Source organism: Callorhinus ursinus, unplaced genomic scaffold (assembly GCF_003265705.2).
Source record: "Callorhinus ursinus isolate GAN/ISIS: 27379988/994484 unplaced genomic scaffold, GSC_fseal_2.0 scaffold43, whole genome shotgun sequence".
Taxonomy (NCBI): Eukaryota; Metazoa; Chordata; class Mammalia; order Carnivora; family Otariidae; genus Callorhinus; species Callorhinus ursinus.
The window spans coordinates 10,185,285-10,211,326 of record NW_027397105.1 but is presented as its reverse complement, the minus strand read 5'-3'; the positions used below and the strand labels follow the sequence as shown (position 1 = coordinate 10,211,326).

The following is a 26,042-nucleotide window of genomic DNA, read 5'->3' as shown; positions in this document are numbered from 1 at the left end:
AGCCCTTTATCTGATATGTCATTTGCAATATATCTTCTCCCATTCTTTCGGTTGTCTTTTGGTTTTGTTGACTGTTTCCTTTGCTGTGCAAAAGCTTTTTATCTTGATGAAGTCCCAATAGTTCATTTTTGCCCTTGCTTCCCTTGCCTTTGGCGATGTTTCTAGGAAGAAGTTGCTGCGGCTGAGGTCAAAGAGGTTGCTGCCTGTGTTCTCCTCTAGGATTTTGATGGATTTCCTGTCTCCCATTTAGGTCTTTCATCCATTTGGAGTCTATTTTTTTGTGTGGTGTAAGGAAATGGTCCAGTTTCATTCTTCTGCATGTGGCTGTCCAATTTTCCCAACACCATTTGTTGAAGAGACTGTCTTTTTTCCATTGGACATTCTTTCCTGCTTTGTTGAAGATTAGTTGACCATAGAGTTGAGGGTCCATTTCTGGGCTCTCTGTTCTGTTCCATTGATCTATGTGTCTGTTTTTGTGCCAGTACCATACTGTCTTGATGATGACAGCTTTGTCATCATGAGCTTGAAGTCAGGCATTGTGATGCCACCAGCTTTGGTTTTCTTTTTCAACATTCCTCTGGCTATTCGGGGCCTTTTCTGGTTCCATACAAATTTTAGGATTATTTGTTCCAGCTCTGTGAAAAAAGTGGATGGTAGTTTGATAGGGATTGCATTGAATGTGTAGATTGCTCTAGGTACCATAGACATTTTAACAGTATTTGTTCTTCCAATCCATAAGCGTGGAACGTTTTTCCTTTTTTTTTTTTTTTTTAAGATTTTATTTATTTGACAGAGAGACACAGCGAGAGAGGGAACACAAGCAGGGGCAGTGGGAGAGGGAGAAGCAGGCTTCCCGCCGAGCAGGGAGCCCGAAGTGGGGCTCGACCCCAGGACGCTGGGATCATGACCTGAGCTGAAGGCAGAGGCAGGGAGCCTGGTGTGGGGCATGACCTGAGCCGAAGGCAGACACTTAACCGACTGGGCCACCTGGGTGCCCCGATCTTTGTCTCTTAAAAGTTCTCTTATATATGAGTTTCCAACACTTTAGCTTTTTATTCTCCTCTGGAAGAATTCCTTGACTTTCCCTCCCTAGTTTCTCTACTGTTTTTTTGAATGTAACATTCAAAATTCATATTTTTACTTTTGATTTGAGGTTAACAATTTTTGAGTCAGTTTTGAATAAAACCTTTTTTGGATTCGCATGGTTCAGACTCCTTCACGTGGCACAAAGTGTATGTAATCACAACTTCCTCCCATCCCCTCTTCCATCACGAGGTCTCACGCTGCAGCTTGGGGAGAGGGTGGAGGGTGAAGGGGGTCCATGCTCCATGGGAGATGGGGGCACAGGGAACGGAAGAGTAAGACAGCCCACAGAGCTGGTGCGCAGGCAGTCTTTCCCTTGATTTCCGTTTCTTCTCTAAATCCCATTCTGGCACCTGCTGGCTACTGGACTGGAGCCTCTCTTCCTGGCCCTCCCTGTTTCTGATGTAGGGCCCTGCCCCATCCTGATGATCCTGCCTGCCCTCTGGTTTCTGGAAACTCCTTAAAATCTCCAGTTTGCTGCTATCACCCTCCACTTCTACTTTTAGGATGGTTATGAATTATTTTCCTTCTCTGTTTCTCTTCTGTCATTTAAATGGGATTTTTCTGAGAAGTGATAACGAAGTGGGACCTGGAAGGCCAGTGTAGGAATTTCATCAGGAGTTTGATGTGGTCAGGGCTGCATTATAGAACGGGCACTCCGGCAGACAGCAAGGGGGTGGGTGGGAGGCGACAAGATTGGGTAGGGTTGCCCAGCTGTCCTGTAGGTGTGAAGGAAGAAAGCGTGACCAGGGCAGGGGCCCTGGAGATGGAGGCGGAGCCTAGAGAGAGTCGAGCTGTGTAAACTCGGGACTTCTGCACCCGGGACGGTTGATGTCTGAAGCCAACCAAGAGGTCTGCCAGAGTTTGAGTCAGAGAGGGGTCACAGGTGAAGCCTCATCGCCAAGAGACCAGGACAGGAAAGAATCCTAAGGACCAAATATGGGCCCTGCGACCATAGTCTGTGAACAAGGACCAGAGACGTGGCGGGTCGGGCCGGGCAGGGTGGACTCAGCGTGTGAACTATGCGGTCAGCCTGCATGGTTGCGCGTGGGTCTCTACGGACCCCACACACTGAGGATCTTGGGGCTAGAAGATGGGATCTTTGGGTACAGGTTCCAGAGGACTTGCTGACTTGGTTGATGTTGGGCATGATGGGGAAGGGAGGAGTCCAGAGTGACCCCGCCCCCCACACATGGGGGCCTCGGGGAAGCGCACAGGTTATGGTCAAGTGATACAGTAGGTGGTTGAGCTTGCAGCTTGGGGAGTTTGGGCCGGGTGGTCCTTCCACCTGGCTCTGGAGCCACCTCCTCCAGCTTTGTGGGGTTCCAGCATTGTTCACTTCCCCAGCCTCTTGCATGGCAGCCTCTCTCCTCTGCAGGCTTTTCCCCTCACTAAACGTATGCAGGCTCTTCGCCCCTCTCTGAGCCTCACCTTCTTGGTTTACTGACTGTTTTGCTGCAATCCTACCACCCACCGACGTCCTAGAGCAGCTTGCTTGCTTGCTTGCTTGCTTTTTCTTTATTTTTTTAAAGAATTTATTTATTAGAGAGAGAGAATGAGAGAGAGCACGAGAGGGAAGAGGGTCAGAGGGAGAAGCAGACTCCCTTTCTGTAGATGACCTCTCGATTTCCAATGCTGATTTCAATACCACTGTCAAATCTGCTTTTTTTTTAATTAAAAAAGTTTTGGGGTGGGGGCACCTCGGTGGCTCAGTCGGTTAAGCATCTGCCTTCGGCTCAGGTCATGATCCCAGGGTCTTGGGCTCCCTGCTCGGTAAAGAGTCTGCTTCTCCCTCTGCCCCTGCCCCTGCTCCTGCGTGTTCTCCCTCTCTCAGATAAATAAATAAAATATTAAAAAAAAAAAACTAAAGGAAAAGGTTTCCTATAAAAATATTTTTAAGTCAATAAATTTTTATTTAAGGAATTTTATATGTGATTCTTTCCACTGCCAATCACCTAAGTTCCTCCAAAGTCAGAATCATAGTCTTTAAAATAGTCCTATAAAAAAGAACTTTTGGGGCACCTGGGTGGCTCAGTGGGTTAAGTGTCCGACTCTTGATTTTGGCTCAGGTCAGGCTCTGCCCCAAGCGTGGAGCCTTCTTGAGGTTCCCTCTCTCTCTCTCTCTCTCCCTCCCTCTCTCCCTCTCCCCCCTCCCCCCTCTCCCTCTGCCCCTCCCCCTGCTTGCCACATGCACGCTTGCTCTCTAAATAAATAAAATTTTTGTTTAATCCACAGTTGTCACTGTCAGTCCACAATTCTTTCACTTGGGTTTCTTTGATCTCTACTTGAATATGGACATATTTCAGAAATTCCCCACCTGTAATCTTTGGGATCCACTTTCTTGACTTTAGGGCCACGTTTAGGGTCAGAATAGATGGATCTGCCTGGTTCTCAACTTCAGACACCCCCTAGACTCTCACACCCTAGAATTGCAGATTGTAGGGATTGGCCAATGCCTGCGGTTTAAAAAATGTGACACTTAGGTCTTTCATAGTTTTAGACGATCATGTCCTGTAGTTCTTTCCCACGGATCTAACACATAGTTCTGTGAATAAAGGAAACCACGCGTGTTCTGTATGAGGCGTTCCCAACGATGTAGGTCTACGGAAAAGACCCCATCAGGATAAAGCTCAGCTGCTTTATTTATTTGTTTGTTTATTTATTTATTTAACATAGAGAACTTTAAAGCTTTATTGAAAGATGTTACAGAACAGGTCCTCTCAGTTGCATTTTTTTTTCCATTTGGGTTTCTTTTTCTTTTTTTTTTTTTTTAAGATTTTATTTATTTATTTGACAGAGAGAGACACAGCGAGAGAGGGAACACCAGCAGGGGGAGTGGGACAGGGAGAAGCGGGCTTTCCGCGGAGCAGGGAGCCCGATGTGGGGCCCGATCCCAGGACTCGGGGATCATGACCCGAGCCGAAGGCAGACGCTTAACGACTGAGCCACCTGGGCGCCCTCCATTTGGGTTTCTTATATCCTTCCCCAGTCACTTCTCTTTGGTCCCATCTAGGCTCACATCTGGTCTCTCTGCGTCCGAGCTTGCCCTCCTAGCCCATTCGTTACAAGACAGTGGTCTTTCTAAAACAAAAAACCTGATTGCCCCTCCTTCCTTTACCTAATACTCCCAGTGCCTTAGGATAAGGTCCCAGCTCTCTCACTGGACAAATACTGTCTACCTGATGTTATGTCTGTTTGGATCCATCATGCGAGAAGGCGTGCCATCTCCATGTGTCCCATTGTTGGGGTCTTAACTCTGATCACTTGCTTACAGCTGTCTCTGCCAGTGCTCAATCACTGTAAGGGTATGTTCTCCCTGGCGATGACTCTTGCCTGAGTCAGTTATTACCATGTAAAAGGGCAATTTTCTTTCTTTTCATTCCTTCCATCTTGATCAGTTGGCATTCTTCATAAAAAAAGAGTTTTACCTTCTCCCTGCTCCTCCTTAAAAATTATTTTTTTAAATATCAGAATGGACTTACGGGGTTTTATTTTCATTCAATGTGTTCTAATCCGTGTGTGTTTCTCATTTTGATGCTCAAAATGAGCCAGTGGGAGCCCACTCAAGTTCACTTCGAGAAGTGTTCCCATCAATTTTTTGAGCACTTCCTTACTTTCTGTCACAGGAGGGTTTTGCCAGCTCACATTGTGTTTTCCGGCTTTGGAATCAGCCATTTCTCCAAGGAGCCCTGTTTCCTTTCAGTGGAGAATGGTATTTAGAAACCAAGATTTGGGTCAGTGTGCTTATTGCCCCCGGAGTATCCTTTCTGCTAGGCCCTCACAGTGAAAGAACTAGGAGATTTTCCCTTTTTTAAATAATGAGTGGGAAGAACTCTTGCTTACAGGGGAATGCCATCTCATTAATGAGTAGGAATGCTTGAGTTAAGCGAATCATCATTTGGCAACTATCATAGTAATAACTCGTTCAGGCAAGAATCATCAATAGGTGCTAAAACTCATTGGTGAAAGTCTGATGAAGAGCAAAATATGTAGTCTCAAAGTACCTATTCCAAGATATCTGCTAAATCCAAAGGGAAAAATCGTTACAGTGGAGAAATCTGGCAGAAACCGTGGTAACCAGGTGATCCAAGCTAACATCATCAGTAATGGGACACACCGATATTATGTGCCTCCTGATGGCAGCAGTGTGGGAGAGTACTTTATGGGGGAGAAGACAAGGTATCTTTTTATTCTCTGGTTTGGTTTCAGGCAGCGGCCCTTTCTCTTACAGGCTCTTATTTCATTTGAAAATCAGAGTCTGGAGCCCCGCAACTGCAGGCTGTCCCTGAGTCCCCCCGATACATGAAAACCAAAATGTGAGACTCACCAAAAAAACAGCCTCCAAGGTGAACTCTGGGAGACCCGGTCCTGGTCCCCATCTTCAATCTCAGTGGGTTGACTCACCGTCAGACCACAGTGGACTGTCTCCTAGCCGCAGGAAGCTGGTGGGGAGTGCTGATGGCTCTCTCTTCAGCCACCTGCATTCTTCCTCCATTGTTCTTGGATGACTGCGAAGGACAAGTGGCATCCTGTCCGGCTACCTGTACATGCAGCAGTGGGCCCAGCTCAAGCCCCTGCCAGGTCAGCCACTGGGATTCAGACAAGTCCGAACCTGTTAGAGTAGATGAGAACCCCCCCACCACCACCACCACCAAGAGCCAGAGTAGCTGAGGGTCCTGGCCTCCTTGGAAGCACTAGGCCTGAAGGCCTAAAAAAAAAAAAAGAGCTGTTTGCCAGAATTATTAAAAAAAATTTTTTTTTTAAAGATTTTATTTATTTGACAGAGACACAGCGAGAGAGGGAACACAAGCAGGGGGAGTGGGAGAGGGAGAAGCAGGCTTCCCGCAGAGCAGGGAGCCCGATGCGGGGCTCGATCCCAGGATTCCGGGATCGTGACCTGAGCCGAAGGTAGACGCTTAACGACTGAGCCACCCGGGCGCCCCCATGACACCCATTCACAAACCCTTTTCGTTTGGTTCCATGAGAAATCTGAAGCAGCTACTGAGCACAAAGACGTCCCTTTTCTGCAGATAGCTTCTTGTGAACTATACGCTGAAGTGCAAGCCAGACACGTCCCCATGCCCCCTGCCTTGTTTCGCTTAGAGCTACCAAGTGGCTGTTACACATGTCTGTGTGATTAAGACCAGAGTCCTGTTCTCTTGTAAATTCAGGCTCCTGTTGAGCACTTGTGTGCCCAGCCCACGGTTGGTGCTTCGGATTCAGCAGTGAACGAGATAGAGTCTTGCCATTAAGGAGCGCATGCTTCGGTGGCAGGAGACACAAACTATGGTTATGTGGGAGGTTTGGGGAAGGGCCGCCATGGGGATCGGTGTGGGGGTCCCCGGGGGGGAGCACGGCGCTGCACTTCAGGACGAACTGGTCTGCTTCCCTGTGAACTTCTGTAATGTGAGCTCATGCACATGTTATGGGTGAAGAGGGGGAGAATGCTGGTCCCCTGCAGGCTGCTTTGGTTCATCCATGGTTTGGCCCCGGTGAAAGGGCTTGGGATCGCGGGAGTAGCTATCAGCAGGAAAGGAAAAAGCCCTCTGTTTGACGGCTGTGGCGCAGGAGCCCAAAGGGGAACGGGGAGGAAGAAAAACACCCAACAGTGCCTGCATCTGGGCCGGCTTCCTCCCAAAGCCGTCTCCCAGCCTGGCCCTCCGTGCCCTACTTAATTACAGTCCCCTGGCTCCGGACAGCTCTTTCATCCGCCTTGTCCTGGCACTTACCCGCCTTGCTCTAATTCAGGTTTTGCCAGAATTTCCACTAGATTTTTTGGGGTGCATTTTTAATATTCGTTGTGGCAGCCTCCGGCCCTGCCGAGCTGCCTGCTCGGGTGCCCCGAGTCGTTAGTGTTCTAGTTATGACATTTTATAAGTTTTGAGGGGGTCTGTCCTAACCCGATTTCAATATACATCCTGTTATCATTCGTGGGCACTTTTAGGGAACATGAAGTTTTCCCAAAATGTATATTCACATGCTTTAAAGCAGAAATGTTTGTGTTAGGAATACAATGCGACAGGACTCCACGCACATCTCCCTAGAGCGGTGCGTCCATAAAGTGCTTTGAATACCTTCTCTGTGTTAAAAGCCCCAGCAGCCATGGGGGTGGGTTCTGCAGCCGTTTTGTCCCCATTTCTCTGACACCAGAGTGCAGCCCTCCCTCCCCCCTCCCTCCCCCCCGGCACCCTGCCAGGGCAGCCACCCAAGGGCATATGTTGATCTCAGAGCACCCGGGGGCTGGGAATCCTGATTTCTAAGGCCAAGAAGGCAGCCTGGTCTGAGCGGAGGGCGGCAGAGCCCGGGAGGGAGGAGACCCTGCCCCAGAAATAGGCCAGCCCTTGTTATGTGGAACTTGGCGATTCCGCTTTGCCTTATGTAACCTGTGTCCACACTGTTCCCTTTGTTGAGTCCCTCCTTGTGACCATTTTTCTGTCAATCTCCTTAGCTCATGAGCCCCTTCGAGGGAGAATGGGCGGGTCACAGCCCAGCCCCGTGCCCAGCAGAGAGCAGCAGAGCCAGGATTTTCCCAGAACACCCCTTTTGTGTGGGAGAGAAGTGCTCGTGCTCGTTTGGGATAATAAAGCTGCGTATGCTTCCTTTCGTCATCTCTACATTTTATTGACACCTCCTACGTTGGGGACCTATGTCCGGCTTCCTCGGCCTTCCTGTTGTGCTCGGCGCCCCCCACAGCCGGGCAGAGACTGGCGTAGGGGCAGATGGAGGGAAAAACTTGACCCCGGCCTTTCGGGAATGTTTTGGGGACACACGTGCGTGCGCGCACAGGAGGATGTTGTGGGAGCCGCTGGTGCAGAGGGAGGGAAGCGCGGAATCCGCAGGCCAGAGGTGGGGCCAGGGAAGGAGACGGGCATTCTGGAGAGGGACGGGGCCCCAACGGCTGCGAGGAGGAGATGAGAGGACAGGGCAGGAGGTTACTAGAGCCTTCGTGAGACGCCAGGGAGCCCAGGGGTCATCCCTGGTAGCATCCTGCTCGGTGCGGGGACACCTGCCTGCTTTCTCCAGCATCCCCGACTACCTCCCACCGGGGCCTGGGCCCGGGCATGGGTCTCGTGGACACCGTGTGCCATTATGGAGCTGGAGCGCCCGCGCTAAACGTGTTTTCGTCTTTGGAGCCCGTGCTTCTCCTGTGGGTCTGGCTGTTCCTCCAGCAGAGTAAAGGAAGACTCTGCGCTGCCTTCTAAGGACTGCTTACCGAGAAAGTAGCGGGGGCCTCTTGCCTTAAGCCCTCCATTCCCACGTGGCCGGCTCCGGAGGGGAGGTCCCCGGAGCCAGCGAGCAGCTCCGGCAAGGGCAGACGTGTGCGGGGAAGAAAGCGAAGCGGCAGGCCCGTGGCTGGCTGCCCCCGAGGTGGGCCTGTGGGTGAAGGACCGGCAGAGGCGGGAGCGGGGACTGGGGAGAGGAGCCGTCTGGTCCCGAGCAGGGAAAGGACTACTTGTGGCAAAACTGGAGTCAGGTTAGATGGAGTCTGTGTCCTGACTGCAGTTCAGGGCAGCAGGCCAATAACGTAAGCCCTCTGAGCCTTGGTTGCCTCGTCTGTAAACTGGAGTGAGCCCAGCTGTGCCCTGAAAGGCACGGGCTGAGCGCGATGGGAAGGCCGCCTGGAGGAGGTGCGTCGGCGGCGCGGGCTCAGTGTCACGGCTTGGGGGAGCGCGTCTGCAGGCGCGGGGCCCCAGGACTTTGCTCATGTGGTTCAAAGGCCGCCAGCGTGGGAAACGATCTACCAGTTAGGAGATGAGGGAGGAAGCCTTGTTTTAGATGAATGAAGGAATGATGAACCTTTTTTTTTTTTCCTCCTTTAAAGTTTCAAGTACTCTTGGCACATTAAAGATGAAAATGGAGACGCCGATTTAGTCTCCTCTTCAGCCGAGTATTTTAGGGCCTCGGAAGAATTCAGCAGATTTTCATCCCCGCCGTGCTCTGTACATTCCCTGGCTGGCTGGACCCAAAGCCCCGCCTCGCCTTCCCAAGCTCTGTGCTCCCCCGGCCACCACCGGATCCCTGGGTCTTCTCGGACTCTTCTCCGGACGCCCCCTCGGCCACCTGGCCTTGACCCCCAAGGACACGGTTTCCCTTATGTCTGCCTGCACCCGGGACCTCGGGTGGGGACTCGGGCTCGAGCGCTTCCTCTTGGTTCTCTCCGCTCCTTTCCAGAGTAGCGTCCCGGTCCCTCCCGCAGAAGACCCGCACCTTTGATGCTCCCGGGCACGCAGCCCCCGCCCCCTGCCCCCTAGCGCCCTTGTGCGCACCCGCCGCCCCTGGCGCCCAGCCCGAGCGTCCGCACCCTGCTCTGAGCTCCTGTCCGTCTTTCTCACTGCTCCTCGGCCTCGCACTTGCACGGGTCAGCCTGCACCTCATCCTCAACAGAGGCTGCCGCGCCGTCAAAACCACAGAGGCAGGCATCCCACCCCATAGTTCTAGCAAGCTCCCTCTTGCCCTCGCTGAGACACCTCGGCCTTCCCGCTCTCTCGGGGGACGGCTTTTCTTCCGTGGCTGGGGTGACCACGGCTCTCGAAGGTCTTCTAGCCACCGGGCCCTCCCCCTCCTGCCCTGGCCTTGCCCCCCTCCTTCCTTCTGCCACGGCGGCGTGTCCCTGCACACGAGCCCTGGACCCACATCCTCCAGCCTCTGCAGATTCTCAGCCGCTTTAACAGTCTGGCCTTTTTGGTACGTCTTCTCTCTCTCTCTCGGGATCGTTTTCATCCGGATACTAACATCCACCATTCTCTTGCTCTTAATCCCCTTGATACTGTTTCCGTATAACGAATTAAAAAACATTAGTGCACGGGAGGGGAAAAATCCTAGGACTCATCCGCGATTTTTCATCTTCCTACATCCAACCCGTTTTCAAGACCTGTTGGTTCTCCCTCCAAAGGGCAGATCGGTCGGCACCATCTTTGCTGTCACCCTGGTCCACGTCAACAGTTTCTCTTGAATGCACCACCAAAAGAGTTTCCTAATTGACCTGCTTTTCTTCTTCCCTAAAATTCAGTCTCCACACTGTGAGCTTTACAGAACATAAATCAGCACCATTCCCTTGCTTAAAATAAGCCTTCAACAGTTTCCCACTGCACTTGGAATATCAAAATTTAGATTCCTTCCCATGGCCTATGAGCTGGCCCTGCCTCGTCTTAGGTCACTCAGTTCCTTTTGCTTCTTTAGGAAAGTAAAATCCTTTCCTGTCTGAAAGCCTTACCATGCTGTTCTGACTAGAATGCTCTCCTCTCCACTCTTCTAATTTTTTTTTTTTTAAAGATTTTATTTATTTGACGGAGACACAGCGAGAGAGGGAACACAAGCAGGGGCAGTGGGGGAGAGGGAGAAGCAGGCCTCCTGCAGAGCAGGGAGCCCGTCGCGGGGCTCCATCCCAGGACGCTGGGATCATGACCTGAGCCGAAGGCAGACGCTTAAGGACTGAGCCACCCAGGCGCCGTCACTCTTGTAATTTTTTACTCCTTCTGAACCTAGCTTTGCTTAAGAGGCCTTTTCCAACATCCTCTGTCCAAAGTCTTCCTGTTTTTCTCTTACCGGCATCCTATGCATTTTGGTGTGGCCGAACTCACTCTGATTTGTAATGACACGTTTGTTTGTTTACTTGTTTACTTTCTCTTTCATTAGCTTTACAACCCAGAAGGGCTGTGATTATGTTTCCAGTGATTAACAGAGTGCCTGGTCCGAAGGAAGAGCTCTGAATGAAATAATGAACCAACGGGGAAAAAAGCTGTGTTTGGGGGGGTTTCACAAAGTGGTGACCAGCTGCTCCCCGATGGAATCATCTGCTTTATCTAAGTCAGTTGAGCATAAAAGTAGCTTTTCACACATGCAGGATCCAGCAGTTCTGAGTTCAGATGTAGGTGGATTCCGGTTGTTGTTCTGAACTCTGGTGGGAAGCCACCCCCTGTGATCCCTCCATGTACGGTGTCTAATGTTGCTTAAAAAAACCAAAAAAAACAGTCAAGTAAAATAAGCCTCAGCATAATGTGGTACAAGGAACACAGGTTGAGAGTCCTGACCTAGCTTTGGTCTCTGGTTCGTTTATTGCTTTTGTTACTCAAAGACTTTGTATCTCTGTTCCCTCATTTGTAAAATAAGAGAGTTTCGATTAGAAGAGAGAAAAGTCCCTTCCAGTTTGTATGCTTTTGGCTGCTGGTTAACAGTGGCTTAAGCAATCAAGACATTTAATGATTTCTTGAACCCGAATGTGGAGCCATGATGGTTCTAGGGTTGGTGCAGTGGTTCAGAAAGGTCGTCAAAGACCCGGGCTCTTTCCTTCCTTTTGCTTTGCCATTGCTTTGTCTCCAGGCTAGCCCCTCATGGTCACAAGACGGTTGCTACAGCTTTAGGCATCACAGCCTCCCATAGGAGCATCAAAAGCAAAGGGGGAAGAGCCCTCCTCATGGGTCTCTCTCCTTTTATCAAGAAGTAAAATCTTTCCTGGAAGTGCCCTAGCAGACTTCCTTCTGTCTCATTGGCCGAAACCACCTCATGTATCCACTCCGGGCCGCTCCGTACCAGAGAGTTTGCTTACCCCAAATACAGTTCATCCCGGCCCTGGACTGGCCTGTATTCAACTGTACTCAAATACAGTTGAATCCTGTGAACAACAAGAGAGAAAGCGCAGGCTTCTGAGGAAGTGGCCTCATAGATCTAAATTCCTGTGATTCTAAGTGCCTGGCTTTTAGGGAGGCTGCTGGTTATTCTGCAGGGACTGACTGCATTCTCTGGTGGGGTAATGGACAGGAATAACATTTTTTTTTTTTTTTTTTAAGGAATGGCTGTAGATTCGAGTGAGGAGGGAAGCAGAAAGGATTTAGAAATAGATGGATTTTTTTTTAAGATTTTATTCATTTGAGAGAGAGAGAGAGAGCCCATGAGAGGGGGGAGGGTCAGAGGGAGAAGCAGACTCCCTGCTGTGCAGAGAGCCCGATGCGGGACTCGATCCCGGGACTCCAGGATCATGACTGAAGGCAGTCGCTTAACCAACCGAGCCACCCAGGCGCCCCAAGAAATAGATGGATTTATTGGCCAAGGAAAATTCAGTGAGCAACAGAGCCCAGCAGGTCATTTGTAGTAAAGGCCCCACGATCGCGCTGCCCATTGCAGAGAGTGGCCCTCAGAGGGAGGAGAAAAGATGAGGGATCACTGTCACTTACAAGGCAAGATCTCTGTTAACTTTCTCAGCAAACCGTACCGGCTCCCCTGCCTGTCCAGGCCCGTAGCATTAGGTGTTCCTAAGTAGAATCTTCTTTTAAAGCCGTTTGATAACAAATCAGGTAACAAATAAGGAATGCATTCATAATGGCCATATCATTAAGAACCTACTATATATGTGCCGGGCCCTGGGACACCAGTACAAAAGGGACAAGGTGCCAGTCCTTAAGAGGTTGACATTCTAGCTGAGGGGAAAACACACGTAATAGATAAATCAGCTCTATGCCAGGTGTGTCTGGGGCCAGAGAGTGGGAGTGGCCACCTCAGCCTGAGAGGTGATCGGGAACGGAGGTGACCCTTGAAACAGGAACAGGTGTTTTATTATCGCAGGTCGAAAGCAGCATGAGGTGGCGGGCGGGGGGCGGGGGGCGGCCTGCGGGGTGCTGTGGGCTGAGTACAGGCTTTCTACTGCCGGCCGGGGAAACTGGACACTTTCCAGAGACAGGTCTTAAGGTAACGTATATCCAGTTATTTCCCAATTTTCTTCCCAGAGGTTAAGGAAAGATTTTTTTTCTCATTGACTCAATCCCTGACATTGAATACATATTATGGACCGACTGAATAGCAAGCCTGATAGCTTTGCTACGTAAACCACATATGGGCTCGTTTATGGCAAAATGTCTAAATTGTGCGTTATGATTTCTAGCAGTTTTAAACAAGATTTCAAGTTTTAGAACTACTCGAGTTATTTAATATTTGCTACAGTATTTCCCCGTTTTTATCAGCTTTGCTGCTAGCAGAGAGAGGGAGGTTGCCAGAAGTCTTGTTCTCCAACAGTTTCCAGAGGGGGCTGTTCTTACGGTCCGAGACAGACCTCTCGTCTATTTGTGGGAGGCTAGGAGGAGTCTTGCCCAGGGCCGCCAGGGAGTGCCGCTGGGGTCCTGGGGGCTGCGAGCCGCACTTCCTCAGGCTTTTGTTCAAGTCTCACCGAATCAGTGAAAACACCTTTGACCTCTTGAAAACTCCAGTCCCTGCCAGTCCTGATCTTCCTTAGTCTGCATTTTCTTTTTTCATACTACACCTCTCCTGTTAACACACCACAGAATTTACTAACATGTTTGTTGTTTAGGATCATCAGTCTCCCCCTACTACAGCGTAAGTTCTTTCAAAGCAGGGGTCTTGGGTGTTCTGTTCATTGGTGCGGCGCACCACCTAGAACAGTGCCTTACAGAAGACCTAGACTCCCAGACCGGGATGTGGATAATTAGAAAGCACTTCTCCCCTTGTTCTCACTGACCATGATTTGTCACTCAACAGAGCTGAGCTAGTAAGTCAAGAATGAAACTCTTAGTGAGCTTGTTGGAGCAAAGGTGTTCCCACCTATTTGCGTGTCTTCACGTTGAGGGTAAAAGGCCACGGTGCCCCCTGAGGGTGAACCCTAAAGATTGTTGGGGTAAAGGCCACGGAACCAAAGCAGAGGCGGGGTCTCGCACTCCGGTGACAGAGTTCTGCGCGCTGACAATAACAGATGCTGTTCTTTTGGACAGGTATAAGAGTTTGGTCACTGGGACTCGAGCGAGAGGAGTCATTGCTGTCCTCTGGGTCCTCGCCTTTGGCATCGGACTGACCCCGTTCCTGGGGTGGAACAGTAAGGACAGTGCCACCAACTGCACGGAACCCTGGGATGGAGCCACCAACAAAAGCTGTTGCCTCGTGAAGTGTCTGTTTGAGAACGTGGTCCCCATGAGCTACATGGTATATTTCAACTTCTTTGGGTGCGTCCTGCCCCCGCTGATCATCATGCTGGTGATCTACATCAAGATCTTCATGGTGGCCTGCAGGCAGCTTCAGCACATGGAGCTGATGGACCACTCCAGGACCATCATCCAGCGGGAGATCCATGCCGCCAAGTCCCTGGCCATGATCGTTGGCATTTTTGCTCTCTGCTGGCTGCCAGTACATGCCATCAACTGTGTCAGTCTCTTTCAGCCAGCCCGGGCAAAGAATAAGCCCAAGTGGGCAATGAACACGGCCATTCTCCTGTCACATGCCAACTCGGTGGTCAATCCTGTTGTCTATGCCTATCGGAACCGAGACTTCCGCTATACTTTTCACAAAATCATCTCCAGGTATGTCCTCTGCCAGACAGATGTCCTCAAGAGCGGGAATGGGCAGGCAGGGGCACAGCCTGCCCTTGATGTGGACCTATGACCGAGGGCCCGGCCTCTTCCAAGACGCACGTTCACAATCAGCACAGGGACGGGACGGGACTGGCTGACTGCCGTTGTTAAAGACAGCTACACCGTGTCAGCGCCCGGGCTGCCTCTCGAGTGACCCCATACCCAGCTAATGTGCACATGTTATCAGTCGGCTCCAAAGGCTCACAAATGTCTTTCTGGTTCTCTCTGGCTGCTCTGTGTGGATGATGCCAATGGCCTGAATGGATTGTAAAAGACTGTTTTTGTTTTTTTAAGAGTCTGCCTCTTTCATGGTAGAGAATGAAACTATTTTACTGTGAAACACTGTGAACTATTATAATACAAATGTTTTGTTTTGTTTTTTAACTTAGAGGCAGTGAAAGAATAAAAGTTGAGCGTACTAAAAATAGATACTTGTTCCTAGGAAGGTAACCAGGAAAATTAAGTGTAATTCTTCAGTCAACAAACTGCTATATTTATTTGGGGAAATGCTACTCTTGTTAAGTCTGTAAGTAGAATATCATTCTTTGGTAACATTCTTTTCCATGTACTAGTGGAACAAAGTGGAGAGATGGAATCCCTCTCTCCCAGACTGCATCTGCCCCTCCGACAGCCAGGCAGTCAAGTGTAGTTCTCTACCAAGCTGAAGTCTGGCCATGCTGCTGGAGCCCAAGTGTGAAAATCTGAATAAGTAAAAATCAAACAACCATGTACATCTATTAGGTGAAATAAAAATAAAACTTCACAAGCTTAGGGTGCTGCATCCACATTCTGTTCTTTATTCTGAAGATTGCTTAAAAAGAGAAGTTTATAACCAGCTCAAGTTTCCCAAGGAGTCGTCTTTTTTTTTTTAAAGATTTTATTTATTTATTTGAGAGAGAGAGAATGAGAGAGAACACGAGAGGGAAGAGGGTCAGAGGGAGAAGCAGACTCCCCACCGAGGAGGGAGCCCGATGCGGGACTCGATCCCGGGACTCCAGGATCATGACCTGAGCCGAAGGCAGTCGCTTAACCAACTGAGCCACCCAGGCGCCCAAGGAGTCGGGTCTTGACAGGTTTTATCTGTGGCAACAAAAGGCTCTGCCTAGCAGGGACCACGGTGCCACCTGTGCCCTGAACCGTGTCCACGCACTGTGCCACAGGTTTCCAGGGGCCCGGGGCTGGGCGTTGCCCGGCTGTAAAATCTGTTTCATCTGTTTGTTCGCTGCTGCACTGCCTTCTGCAGTATCCCCGCGAGGACACTGCAGATTTATGAGCCCCCATGGCACCAGAGCATTCCCGGCCCTCCAGGCTCCTACTCCGGCTGGGAACAGCTTTACTTACTAAGAAGTTCTCCGGGGCTGCACGCAGTCTGGTTTTCCTTCCTTTGGCTTGTTATAAAGCCCTGCAGCGCATGCAGGGCAAGACCACTGCTCTTTCCTTGTTTTCGACACCACCTTTCTAACGCTGCAGCCTATGTGAGCTTTCCTGGCACCAGCTCCACAGATCGGCTGCAGCTCACCGAGGCAAGAACCCCGAAGTCTTTCTATGCTGGCTGCTCTTCGGCCACATCTCTGCGCTCACTGAGCTCCTGTTGCTGCAGGGGAAACTCCTGGATCCCAGGAGAGAAGTCACACTTACTCATCTAAACTTCATCTGACCAGTTTCGTCTACCATTCCAACCTCTTAAATAAAATTACTAGTACTTCAGTAACTTAAGAATCTGACTAACTGGGTACCCGGGTGGCTCAGTGGGTTAAGCGTCTGCCTTCAGCTCAGGTCGTGATCCCGGCGTCCTGGGGTCAAGTCCCACGTCGGGCTCCCTGCTCGGCGGGGAGTCTGCTTCTCCTTCTGCCCCTCCACCCTGCTCATGCTCTCTCTTTCAAATAAATAAAATCTTAAAAAAAAAAAAATCTAACTGTGGACAGAACACAGTACTAGGCTTTGTTTGGGTCAAATGCTTGATTCATCCAGGAAACTGACCCACGGGGCTCAGAGGCTGGCTCAGATTTTTCAGGAGAAATTGTAGACCTTCAAAGTATATGCACATCCTGGCTTGCAACTCACAGTCTCTTGTCCTGGAGGGAAAAGGGATAGTTGACGAGAAGTCTCCAGAAGATCTATTTCACCTCTCCTGCAGGTGAATCTTAGTAGGTGAAGTGTTTTTCTGGGTAGGACTTCTATTTTGAAAGATAACGATGCTCAGTCTATACCTTTTGTGCTGCTTGTTGCTTCTTCACGAATAGTATGTCAGTCAGTTGCTTGTCAGAGACCTTTAGCTGCCGACAGGTTCTCGTTACCTGACTAAGATAAACCGCCAAGAGATGCTTGCACTGGAACACAAAACACAAACCCGTTAGAGATGGGCAGGGCCGAAGCTGACCAAGACCTCTTGCTACATTTACTAGGAAAGGAGTGGGGCACACATGTTACGGACTCACTGCCTAAAAACCGCAGTTGAAGATGACACGATATATTCTTTCTAGAAATCTGAGGGGATGAAGCAAGTTTTACTTTGCCTGTTGTTTTGGGAAGCCGTTAACCCAGCCGACACCGGGTTTATGACCCACCGTGCAAACCAAGACAGGCCCCTCATTTTCGCCTTCAGCTCTCTCGCTTTCCTCCAGCCTTCAGAACACTCCTCACAGCGATGGCAGACATTCCTTGACCCACCGTGTTGCTCAGTGCTTCTCACAGATGATCACACTGAAATCTGTCGGACAAGTCCTGTCCCCATCTTACCCACGTGCTGAGTCTGCGGGCTGCTCCCTTAACCGTCGTGCTGTCCCACGGGTGGGTCGCAGAACCCTCCCATATAGGCCTGTACACACCCCTGGGGACATGCCGGACCCTCTGTCCCAACACCCTCAGCTTTAGATACTGAAGCGGCCCGAAGTTTAATCCTGTCGCTTGACAGGTGAAACACACTTATGACATGTCGGCTGTGAAGGTGGTCTTTTAACAATGGGATACCCAACCAGCCACCCCCGTTCCAAGGATGTTTACCAAGGTAACCGTGTGAGAGAAAGGGGAAGAATGGAGCGGGTTCTATAATTTTCCTTGGCAAGTCTTATAAAATAGCTACCTGCTCTCAGGTGGGTAGTGCTTTCTTGTCTGAAATAAGGAGTTATGTGAGTATGTCTTGCTCCTGCTTGATGCTCTGGGCGCCTGTGAAATGGGCAAAAGTCTCCATGTGCTCTCCTGCCCCATATTCTAGGGGCTAACTGCCAGGTTGTCTTACGGGCAGTGGGAAGAAACACCTCAGCTGGAGTAGGGGATCCACAAAGTTGCCAACAATCAGTTTAGCTCATATTTTTACCGGGCCCTCTAATTCCCCAGAGCCAACTCAAAAAATAATTTTGAGATTATTTTGTTGCCCTCCGCAAGGCTTCATCTGTGACCTTTTAAGGAAAATAAAAAATAAATAAAAAATCGGGTAATGGATATAGATCTAAAAATGACACTGCATTTTGAGAGGGTAAACCCAAAAGAGATGACTAACTGCAATCAAGGACAATAAACTATTTGTTTTGACATATAGTAAAAATTCCCGTTTTGTATAGCGCTTACGCCATGCTGGTCAGGGCCAAGAATGTGCTAATCTGACTAGAGTGGGAAGAGCCTTCCTCGTCCTCACCAGGAGGCTGTCACTCTTCCGCAGCACCGAGAAGGCAAAGGCAGGACAGGAACAGTAATGACAAGAAGCCAGGCATGTGTATGTTTTACCAGAACTTCCCAGTACCTAGAAAGAAAAGGACAGATGAGATCAGACTTCGAAAGGCACGCTGGAAAACAGCCTCCTTCCCTTGACTTCATCCATCCGAGGATTCAGGGTTGCCCTGCGAATCGCACGGGGAAGAACTGCAGCAACATGTGACCCAAAAGTGCAGACTCTCCCCTCCTGCTCGGGGCTCTGCCCTCGAGGGCTTCATACAAGGAAACTGGGGTTTCAGACTAGCTAAACCATCCTCCCCCTAGCGATTTAGAGAGCCCACTCTATGGGCTGCCTAGAAAGAGGTGGAGGGGAAAGGTCTCCTCGGACACACTTTATCGTGGGGTTTCTTAACCTTTGGTATTTCACAGTGGGTGTGTACATTTCTAAAGCTTCCACCACACACCTAAACAAAGTGTGAACATAGGCAGAGTCAAGCAGTGAGACAGGAAGACGGGTCTTCAGAAGAAGGAAAGGGCTCTTAAAAAACATCTGAGGGCAGGGAGAATAAATAAAGCAAAGAATCTTGCTAAAGGGATGACTCAGCTGCACAGGGTGGAGGTCTCCGAATGAGGCAGGCCTGGAGCTGCCTATTCATCTAGCAGGATGGAAGGAGGATACAGATACTCGAGGGGCTGGTTAAGAGGCCTAGTCCAGGAACAAATCGCCTTGTTCGTAGTTGGGGGACAAAAAGGAGACAGGCGTACAGGGAAATTATGACGTGTCTGTGGCATGAATGGACAAACGTATCGGAGAAATCACTTGGTGACGTCTCTCTACCGCCAAGCACCCCAAACCAAAAATGTCTAGGCCTTCATTCCTGGCTTTAATTTCCAAACCAGAAGTGTAAAATCAGTATCCAACGAAGTAGAAACATCCTGAGGGGCATCTTACCATGACCTGCCACTTACGAATTTGCCACAGGGCTTTCAAATGAGTTTTAGGCTCTGAGATGGCAATTGAAATGAAAAGGCCAGGACTTAAAAAAAAAAAAAAAGTCAGCACTCCTGAGATTCTTCTGTCTTTCTCCCCAACAAAAAATAAAGCTTAGGGGCGCCTGGGTGGCTCAGTTGGTTAAGCGGCTGCCTTCGGCCCAGGTCATGATCCCAGGGTCCTGGGATCGAGCCCCGCATCGGGCTCCCTGCTCGGCGGGAAGCCTGCTTCTCCCTCTCCCGCTCCCCCTGCTTGTGTTCCCTCTCTCGCTGTCTCTCTCTGTCAAATAAATAAAATCTTAAAAATTTTTTTTAAAAAGAATGAAGCAACAGGGAAGGCTGCAACAAAAGAGCAGTGTTCGAGTGTTGTGCTTGTTTGTCAAACTGACAACAGCCTGAAAGCAGACTGTCTTCCACTGAATCCTGGGAAAAACCCAACATCCAGCAGTGACATGAATGATTCTTGGGTCTCCGAACCATTACCAATGAATAAAACGTTAAGATTTCTTCCCTTCCTCTACCTCTTCTCTCTAGATTTAAATTTAAGCGGGCATAAGCCTCTGGAATTCTACACTGACTTGAATCGTTCTCTGGTTCCTTCTTTTTGTGGGTCCCCAATCCATGAGAAGACTCTGGACTATGCTGAATCAATGCCAGGCGACTTAGGGAGGGGGAAGAATTTCTACAGAGGCTCCCTTGCCTGATCCTGTCAGGGGCTGGCCAAGACTAAAAGTACACCGTTCAACTGCCTGAGGCAGTAAAATACTGTCAAGAGATAGTAAATTGTGAATTTGTTTCTTCCTTATCTAGCCATCGGATGACTAATGAACCCAATAATCAGGCAAAAATCTGAGTTAGGAATGACTACCACTGGAAATTGACCTCAGGGATCCTCTAAGTCAGTGGCTTCAGCCTCCAATGGAAAAATGACTCCCCCACCCAGGAACTGCCCCCACTTCTCCCACTCACAGTCTGCAATGTTTATCCCCAGGAGAGAGCTTTTAAAAAAGAAACATCTGTGAAAAAGGAAACGGTGCCCCATGAGTAGACTCGTATGAGCCTCCCTTGGAGAAAGTCTGCTGTGGTTCCAGTTGGGTACTAAGGAGTGTGACCCACCTGGACGGTCATCCACTCGCAAGTGCAGTTTTATTTTATGGTTGCTGCCAGCCTCCCAGGAGCCGTCACAGTGCTCAACTGTATTATTTACTGTTCCCTGTGCTCAGTGCCTCTGAAAGAAGATTATACATTCCTGCCCTATTAACTACTGGCTGGCTATGTGACCTGCTTTAGCCAGGAAAATGTGAGTAGCCGAGCGGAAACATTACAAATCGGTACAGACCACATCCTCTTTTCTCTCTGCTGTGAGATCCACAATATTCCAGAGAAAGGCTGCTACACCAACTGGGATCCCTGAATGAAGATGTCCTGGAGTAGAGTGGTAATCGACTCTGGATGGATGTGAAGCATGAATGAGACCTAAAACTTTGTTTTTCTAAGTCTTTGACATTTGGGGGTCATTGCTGCCACAGCATGGCTTAGCCTCTCCTGACTGATGCATCCCTCGTTCTAGGTGAACCCAAAAAGTTTACAGAAAAGCAACTCGGGTGACAACAGCACAGTGACGACTTTGGAATAATCACCATTGTACCTGGACGACAGTAACAGTATCAGAAGGCTGACCTATGGAAAGATGACCAGAGGAGTATCAGACAGTGTCTGACTCAACTTTTATCATCTCAGAGAACCTATGACTTAAGCCAAATTTGGACTATAGTAGTATACAATGAGACCATTAAGGTTAAACTGAGGGTCTGTGTAAGATTTCTACAGCCTCATTTAATTCAAAGTTCAAGCTGAAAGTCACAGTACTAGGAAGTTTGCATTTTTATGACGAATAAAGCAATGTAATATAATACAGGATGGGAATGAGGAAAGTTAAACAACTGGCAATCTTGGGAGAAACAAAAAGTCAACAAGAACTGAAATATTTCAAACAAAATCTTTTAAGATTTTAACTAATGACTAGATCTTAGAGTTGGAGGGCAGTTAGAAGTCTGTTTGTACAGGTCAAGTATTATGCTAATACTGGAATGGAGACAAAAAATCTGAAACTAAAAGATGTGGGCAAAACTCAAAGGCCCTTTTTGTTCTGGGTATTTTAGCTACATAGAAACGCCAAATAAAAACACTAAGAAGTAAAATGGAAACACCTAGTCAGGTACAACATCATTTAATAGCTTTGATTATTAACCTGTTAAGTTTGCCCTGACAAAATTCTAATAGGTGGCTTCTTTTAAGTAAATACAATAGTAGGCTTTGCTCCCTCACTAGAAATTAACTGACATGGTCTCAACTCTGAGATGTTCATATAAATAAACCAGAATCCAAATGCTGAAAAACTTCCCCCTTCCTGGTCTTCAGCAAGACCTAGATTACATACTAGAGCTGATGGCTTCTTTAGTCCTTCCAAGCCAAATACACACATACACAAAATTTTTAAGGAAATATTATTATTTTTTAAGATTTTATTTTCAAGTAATCTCTACATCCAACTTGGGCCTCAAGATCAGGAGTCATGCCCTCTACCGAGTGAGCCACCCAGGTACCCCCAGACTCAAAACTTGGGGAGAACACTGCCAATATTTTTATTTCATTCACAAGATTCCCCTCCCTCAATCCCATGGCACTTACCCTTGTCTCATATAGCTACACTGGGGTGCGGGGGAGTGGGAATGGGTTGCAGTGTGGGACAGCAGTTACAAATCCCAACTGCTAGATGTGAGGTTACTTTTCTGCATCTCAGTTTCCTGCAAGATAAATACCTGGTTGGGCTTTTGCAGGAATTATCAACACATGGAAATCTGAATCTTTCAGAGTCTGATAAGAGGCTATTACTTTACAGATCTACGTATCTTAAATTCTAGAAGGCAAAACTAAAGTCCAAGTAGACAACCTGCCTTCAGCATAGTCTGAACCTTATTAATAAGTACTTCCTTCCAGTTAACTAGACAAACTGGGAAGGATAATGTTCTAGTTTCTGAAACATAATCCTAGGGGAACATATAGGCTATTCACTGCTGTAATTCAGGTGATTGAAATATGGCTGAAACTAACTTAATACTAGAGGTTTAGCTCTACCTAAATTTGTAAGCAAATGTGCAATAAAAAATAATCTTGATCCAAAAAAAAAAAAAATAAGTACTTCCTGACAACAGTTTTGAAAGATCACTTCTGATAGATAAATCTGAGCGTGCAAAAGGACCTCAAAATGCATTTTGGCTTTTGCCTGTAGGCAAGAGATAATGAACAAGGTGAAAGTGTCAACAGTTTTTTGGGGGAAAGTGCTTGTTATAAACACAGGGAAGCAAAAATCAACTATATGCAGTAAGATTTGAGAAAACAGCCTCTCCACAACATTGCTGGTTCTATACATTGCTACTAGGTAGGGTTAAGAGGTCTTATTTAGCTTATTTCAATTACTAACACACTGATTTTATGAAGTTGGGTCATTTGCTTTTCAGTAGCCCAGGAAATATTGGGACTCACGAAAACGTTTTGTCCTAAGGGGGTTCCTTGTTGAGATCATCCCCACCTCTAGATTTCTACCTGGTAAACGCGCCTCCCACTGGGCGATGAGATTAAGGTGACAGACTGTCGGTCCACGAGGTCCAAGGCCTGGATGGCTGATGAGCCGAAGATGAACTTCAGCCTGGGAAACAGAGAGGCTTCAGATTAGACTGCCTACTTTCAGTCACCTCAGGAACTTAACCCAGAGGATCACCACTGGCACTTTTTTAAAAAAACTCATTTTAATTTGGAAAAAAAGACAATATAGCAAAACCCCACGTAATCAACCTCCCCCGAATGTTAACATGTTTCCAGAAAAAGCCCTCTTTACATATCATAGTGCTTCCTGTCCTTCCCAACTTCCTTTCATCCCTGAGGCAACTGCATGCATTTGTTGGCTTCCTTCCTGTTAATGTTTTTGTATTTTATTAGACAAAGTACGCTGAATATGTACACATAGCACACACACGCATACACACACATATCAGACATATGTGTGCTCGTTTCCTAAGTTTTAGAACCTAAAAAGATACGTTGTAGGCTTTTTTGGCAACTTGGTTTTTTCTATTTAACGTGCTTTTGAAAATGATGCATGTTGATATATGTATTTTTTATTTTTTGACTAACATTTTATTACATAAATACGTACATAAAATGTACATACATTGTATTTTTTAGATACCCTGATAAGCATTCTGATTGTCTCTGTTTTACATTATAAAGAATACTCACTTATCCCCATACATGTCCCTTAATGCACATGAGAATTCTTCCTGGTTACATAAGTAGAATTGCTGAGACTTAAGATGTGTACGTTTTTCAACTTTAATTGGCATTGTCAATAGCTTTCCACAGTGGAAACCACAGTCCCACCAGCACTGTATAAGAGTTCTGTTTTCCCCATGTCCTAACCAAGACCAATATTATCAGAGATTTTCATGTTTACCACCTGATGGGTATTAATTTGTACTTTCTATATTAATAATAAAGGCTATCCACCTTTAAACGATAGATCAGAAAAAATTTGGTATGTGGGAAAATTCTTATGATGAGAAAGGTTGGGCACAAAATTAGGTATTTAGAAACTCTCAATCACGTTAAAAATTTTTTAAGAAAACCCACAATATCTCAAGATAAAATATTTAATAAAAAAAAAAGCAATAAGCCAAACTGTAACAGTGATTATCACTGGGTGGTATGATTGTTGATGCTTTTCATGTTTTCTCAATTTTCCAAGAACATTTTTTTTTAAAGATTTTATTTATTTGAGAGAGCATGAATGAGAGGCAAAGGGAGAAGCAGACTCCCCGATGAGCAGGGAGCCCAGACCCTGATATCAAGGCCCCAAGCTGAAGGCAGACGCTTAGCTGACTGAGCCACCCAGGAACCCCAACCAAGAACTTTTTTTTTTTTTTACAAGTAGGAGTTATTTTTATAAACTGAAAAACAAAATGGATGGGTTGAACTAAGATGGAAAAGTTAATGTTTTAAAGAACTCATGTGATCTGACACAAAACATGAAGACAGAGCTACTATCTTCAAAATTAAAATGTTCAACTTCTTCGTTTTCCAACAAACTTTGTCTCTTGATACAACAAACTATTAGAATGTGAAGTTTTAAATTTTTTACATTAAACATATGAAGATTATCTATGGACAAAGAAAAATGAATAAAATCTGGTCATAACTTTATCAATTAATCACAGTTAACTTTAAAAATGAATCTAGTAAGAACTTTTAAACCTGCCTTTGTAACTTTATAACTTACTGTGAACACCTATTTTTTTTTTTTACATTCTTAACGGTTACAAGGAATTCCACTGTAGAGATGAATTACCTTGCTTTTCCCCAAACTCTATTTTTAGATAATTAGGGTTTCTTAAATCTAATGTGAATAACTAGATTGTCTGCAGGTGGGGTTTTGGTTTTGTTTTTGCTACTATAAGCAATACTGGATGAATATGCTCACTATAAAATCTTTTATGAACATGCATGATTACTTCCCTGGGATACACTCTTATAAGTGGAATTTGTGAACTGAAGAATATGTATATGTTTTAAAGCTCCTATCGGCTGTTGCCAGGTTACTTTCCAATTTACACTTGTACCAGCAGGGTATCAATTACCCTTTTCTCCATGTTCTTGCCAACATCTGGGACATTCTTACCAACATCGTTTCTGTGGTTGCCAGTTTTACAGATGGGAAGTTGCATCATTATTTTATTTATGATCACTAGGAAGATCTACCCTTTTCCCCAAAGTTTTTGCTAATTTACATTTTTTTTAAAGATTTTATTTATTTATTTGAGAGAGAGAGAATGAGAGATAGAGAGCACGAGAGTGAGGAGGGTCAGAGGGAGAAGCAGACTCCCCGCTGAGCAGGGAGCCCAATGTGGGACTTGATCCCGGGACTCCAGGATCATGACCTGAGCCGAAGGCAGTCGCTTAACCAACTGAGCCACCCAGGTGCCCCTGCTAATTTACATTTTTATTATTTGCCTATTTTCTTTGTTTTAATAGTAATTTTTTTCTAATATATAATCTCTATAAAACACTTAGTAGAGAAAAACTTAAAACCTTTTTGCAAACCTAAATTCCATCTCTTTTCTTTCCTCTGAAATCATCACTGGTATAGGTTGGTATATATCTTTCTAGATTATTAAATATTAAGTACACATATACAATTAAATGTCACTTATTCCTAGGTAGCTTTCACTTCTTTGTTTCTACTGAGATTGCAGCTGTATTTTTTAACTTTGGTATGAGGGAAAACAATTTTTAATCTCTGTAATAAAAAAACCCTTTATTCTCTTGGTTTTTAAACATTTATGTCATCTACAAATAATGATAACTGTCTTTCCTTGCAGATAGTCATGCTTCTAATTTCTTTTTCATGTGTCAGTGTAACAACTACAACCACTAGAACAATTTTGTTTTTAAAAGATTTATTTATGAGAGTGTGCACATGTGAGCAGGAAAGGGGCAGAGGGAGAGGGAGACAAGCAGACTCCCCACCAAGTGGCGAGCCTGATGTGGGGCTTAATCCCAGGACTCCAGGATCATGACCCAAGCTGAAATCAAGACTCAGATGCTCAACTGCCTGAACCACCCAGGCACCCCTACTAGAACAATGTTAAACAAAAGTGACAAATAGTACAACACAAGAATACCTTGTACGGCCAAGATTGGTATTGGCTTTGGACAGATTTTTAACAATCATGTCAAGGAAACATTGTTCTTAGTTTAGTAAGAGTATTTTTTATTGTTATGTTAATCACCATACATTACAGCATTAGTTTTTGATGTAGTGTTCCACGATTCATTGTTTGTGCATAACACCCAGTGCTCCACGCAGAACGTGCCCTCTTTAATACCCATCACCAGGCTAACCCACCCCCCCCC

General features: G+C 47.0%; 2 protein-coding genes and 1 non-coding gene across 3 annotated transcripts in view; 1 reads left to right on the top strand and 2 right to left on the bottom strand.

The window, feature by feature from the left end:
* The window catches only part of ADORA2B (adenosine A2b receptor), a 20,806-nt gene extending 5,593 nt beyond the window's left edge, over window positions 1-15,213 (top strand). Inside the window, exon 2 of the mRNA XM_025864245.2 lies at window positions 13,800-15,213. Within this exon, the coding sequence (XP_025720030.1) occupies window positions 13,800-14,463 (664 nt within the window). The 3' untranslated portion in view covers window positions 14,464-15,213. The remainder of the gene's footprint in view (window positions 1-13,799) is intronic.
* On the bottom strand, window positions 3,588-3,718 carry LOC112817334 (small nucleolar RNA SNORA18). The gene has a single exon (XR_003206373.1). It is a non-coding gene; the product is annotated as a small nucleolar RNA SNORA18 (small nucleolar RNA).
* Window positions 15,201-26,042, bottom strand: part of ZSWIM7 (zinc finger SWIM-type containing 7) — a 13,771-nt gene continuing 2,929 nt past the window's right edge. Inside the window, exons 3-6 of the mRNA XM_025863941.2 lie at window positions 22,680-22,782; window positions 18,067-18,171; window positions 16,643-16,762; window positions 15,201-16,507 (exon numbers count right to left, since the gene is read on the bottom strand). Of these exons, the coding sequence (XP_025719726.2) occupies window positions 16,493-16,507; window positions 16,643-16,762; window positions 18,067-18,171; window positions 22,680-22,782 (343 nt within the window). The 3' untranslated portion in view covers window positions 15,201-16,492. The remainder of the gene's footprint in view (window positions 16,508-16,642; window positions 16,763-18,066; window positions 18,172-22,679; window positions 22,783-26,042) is intronic.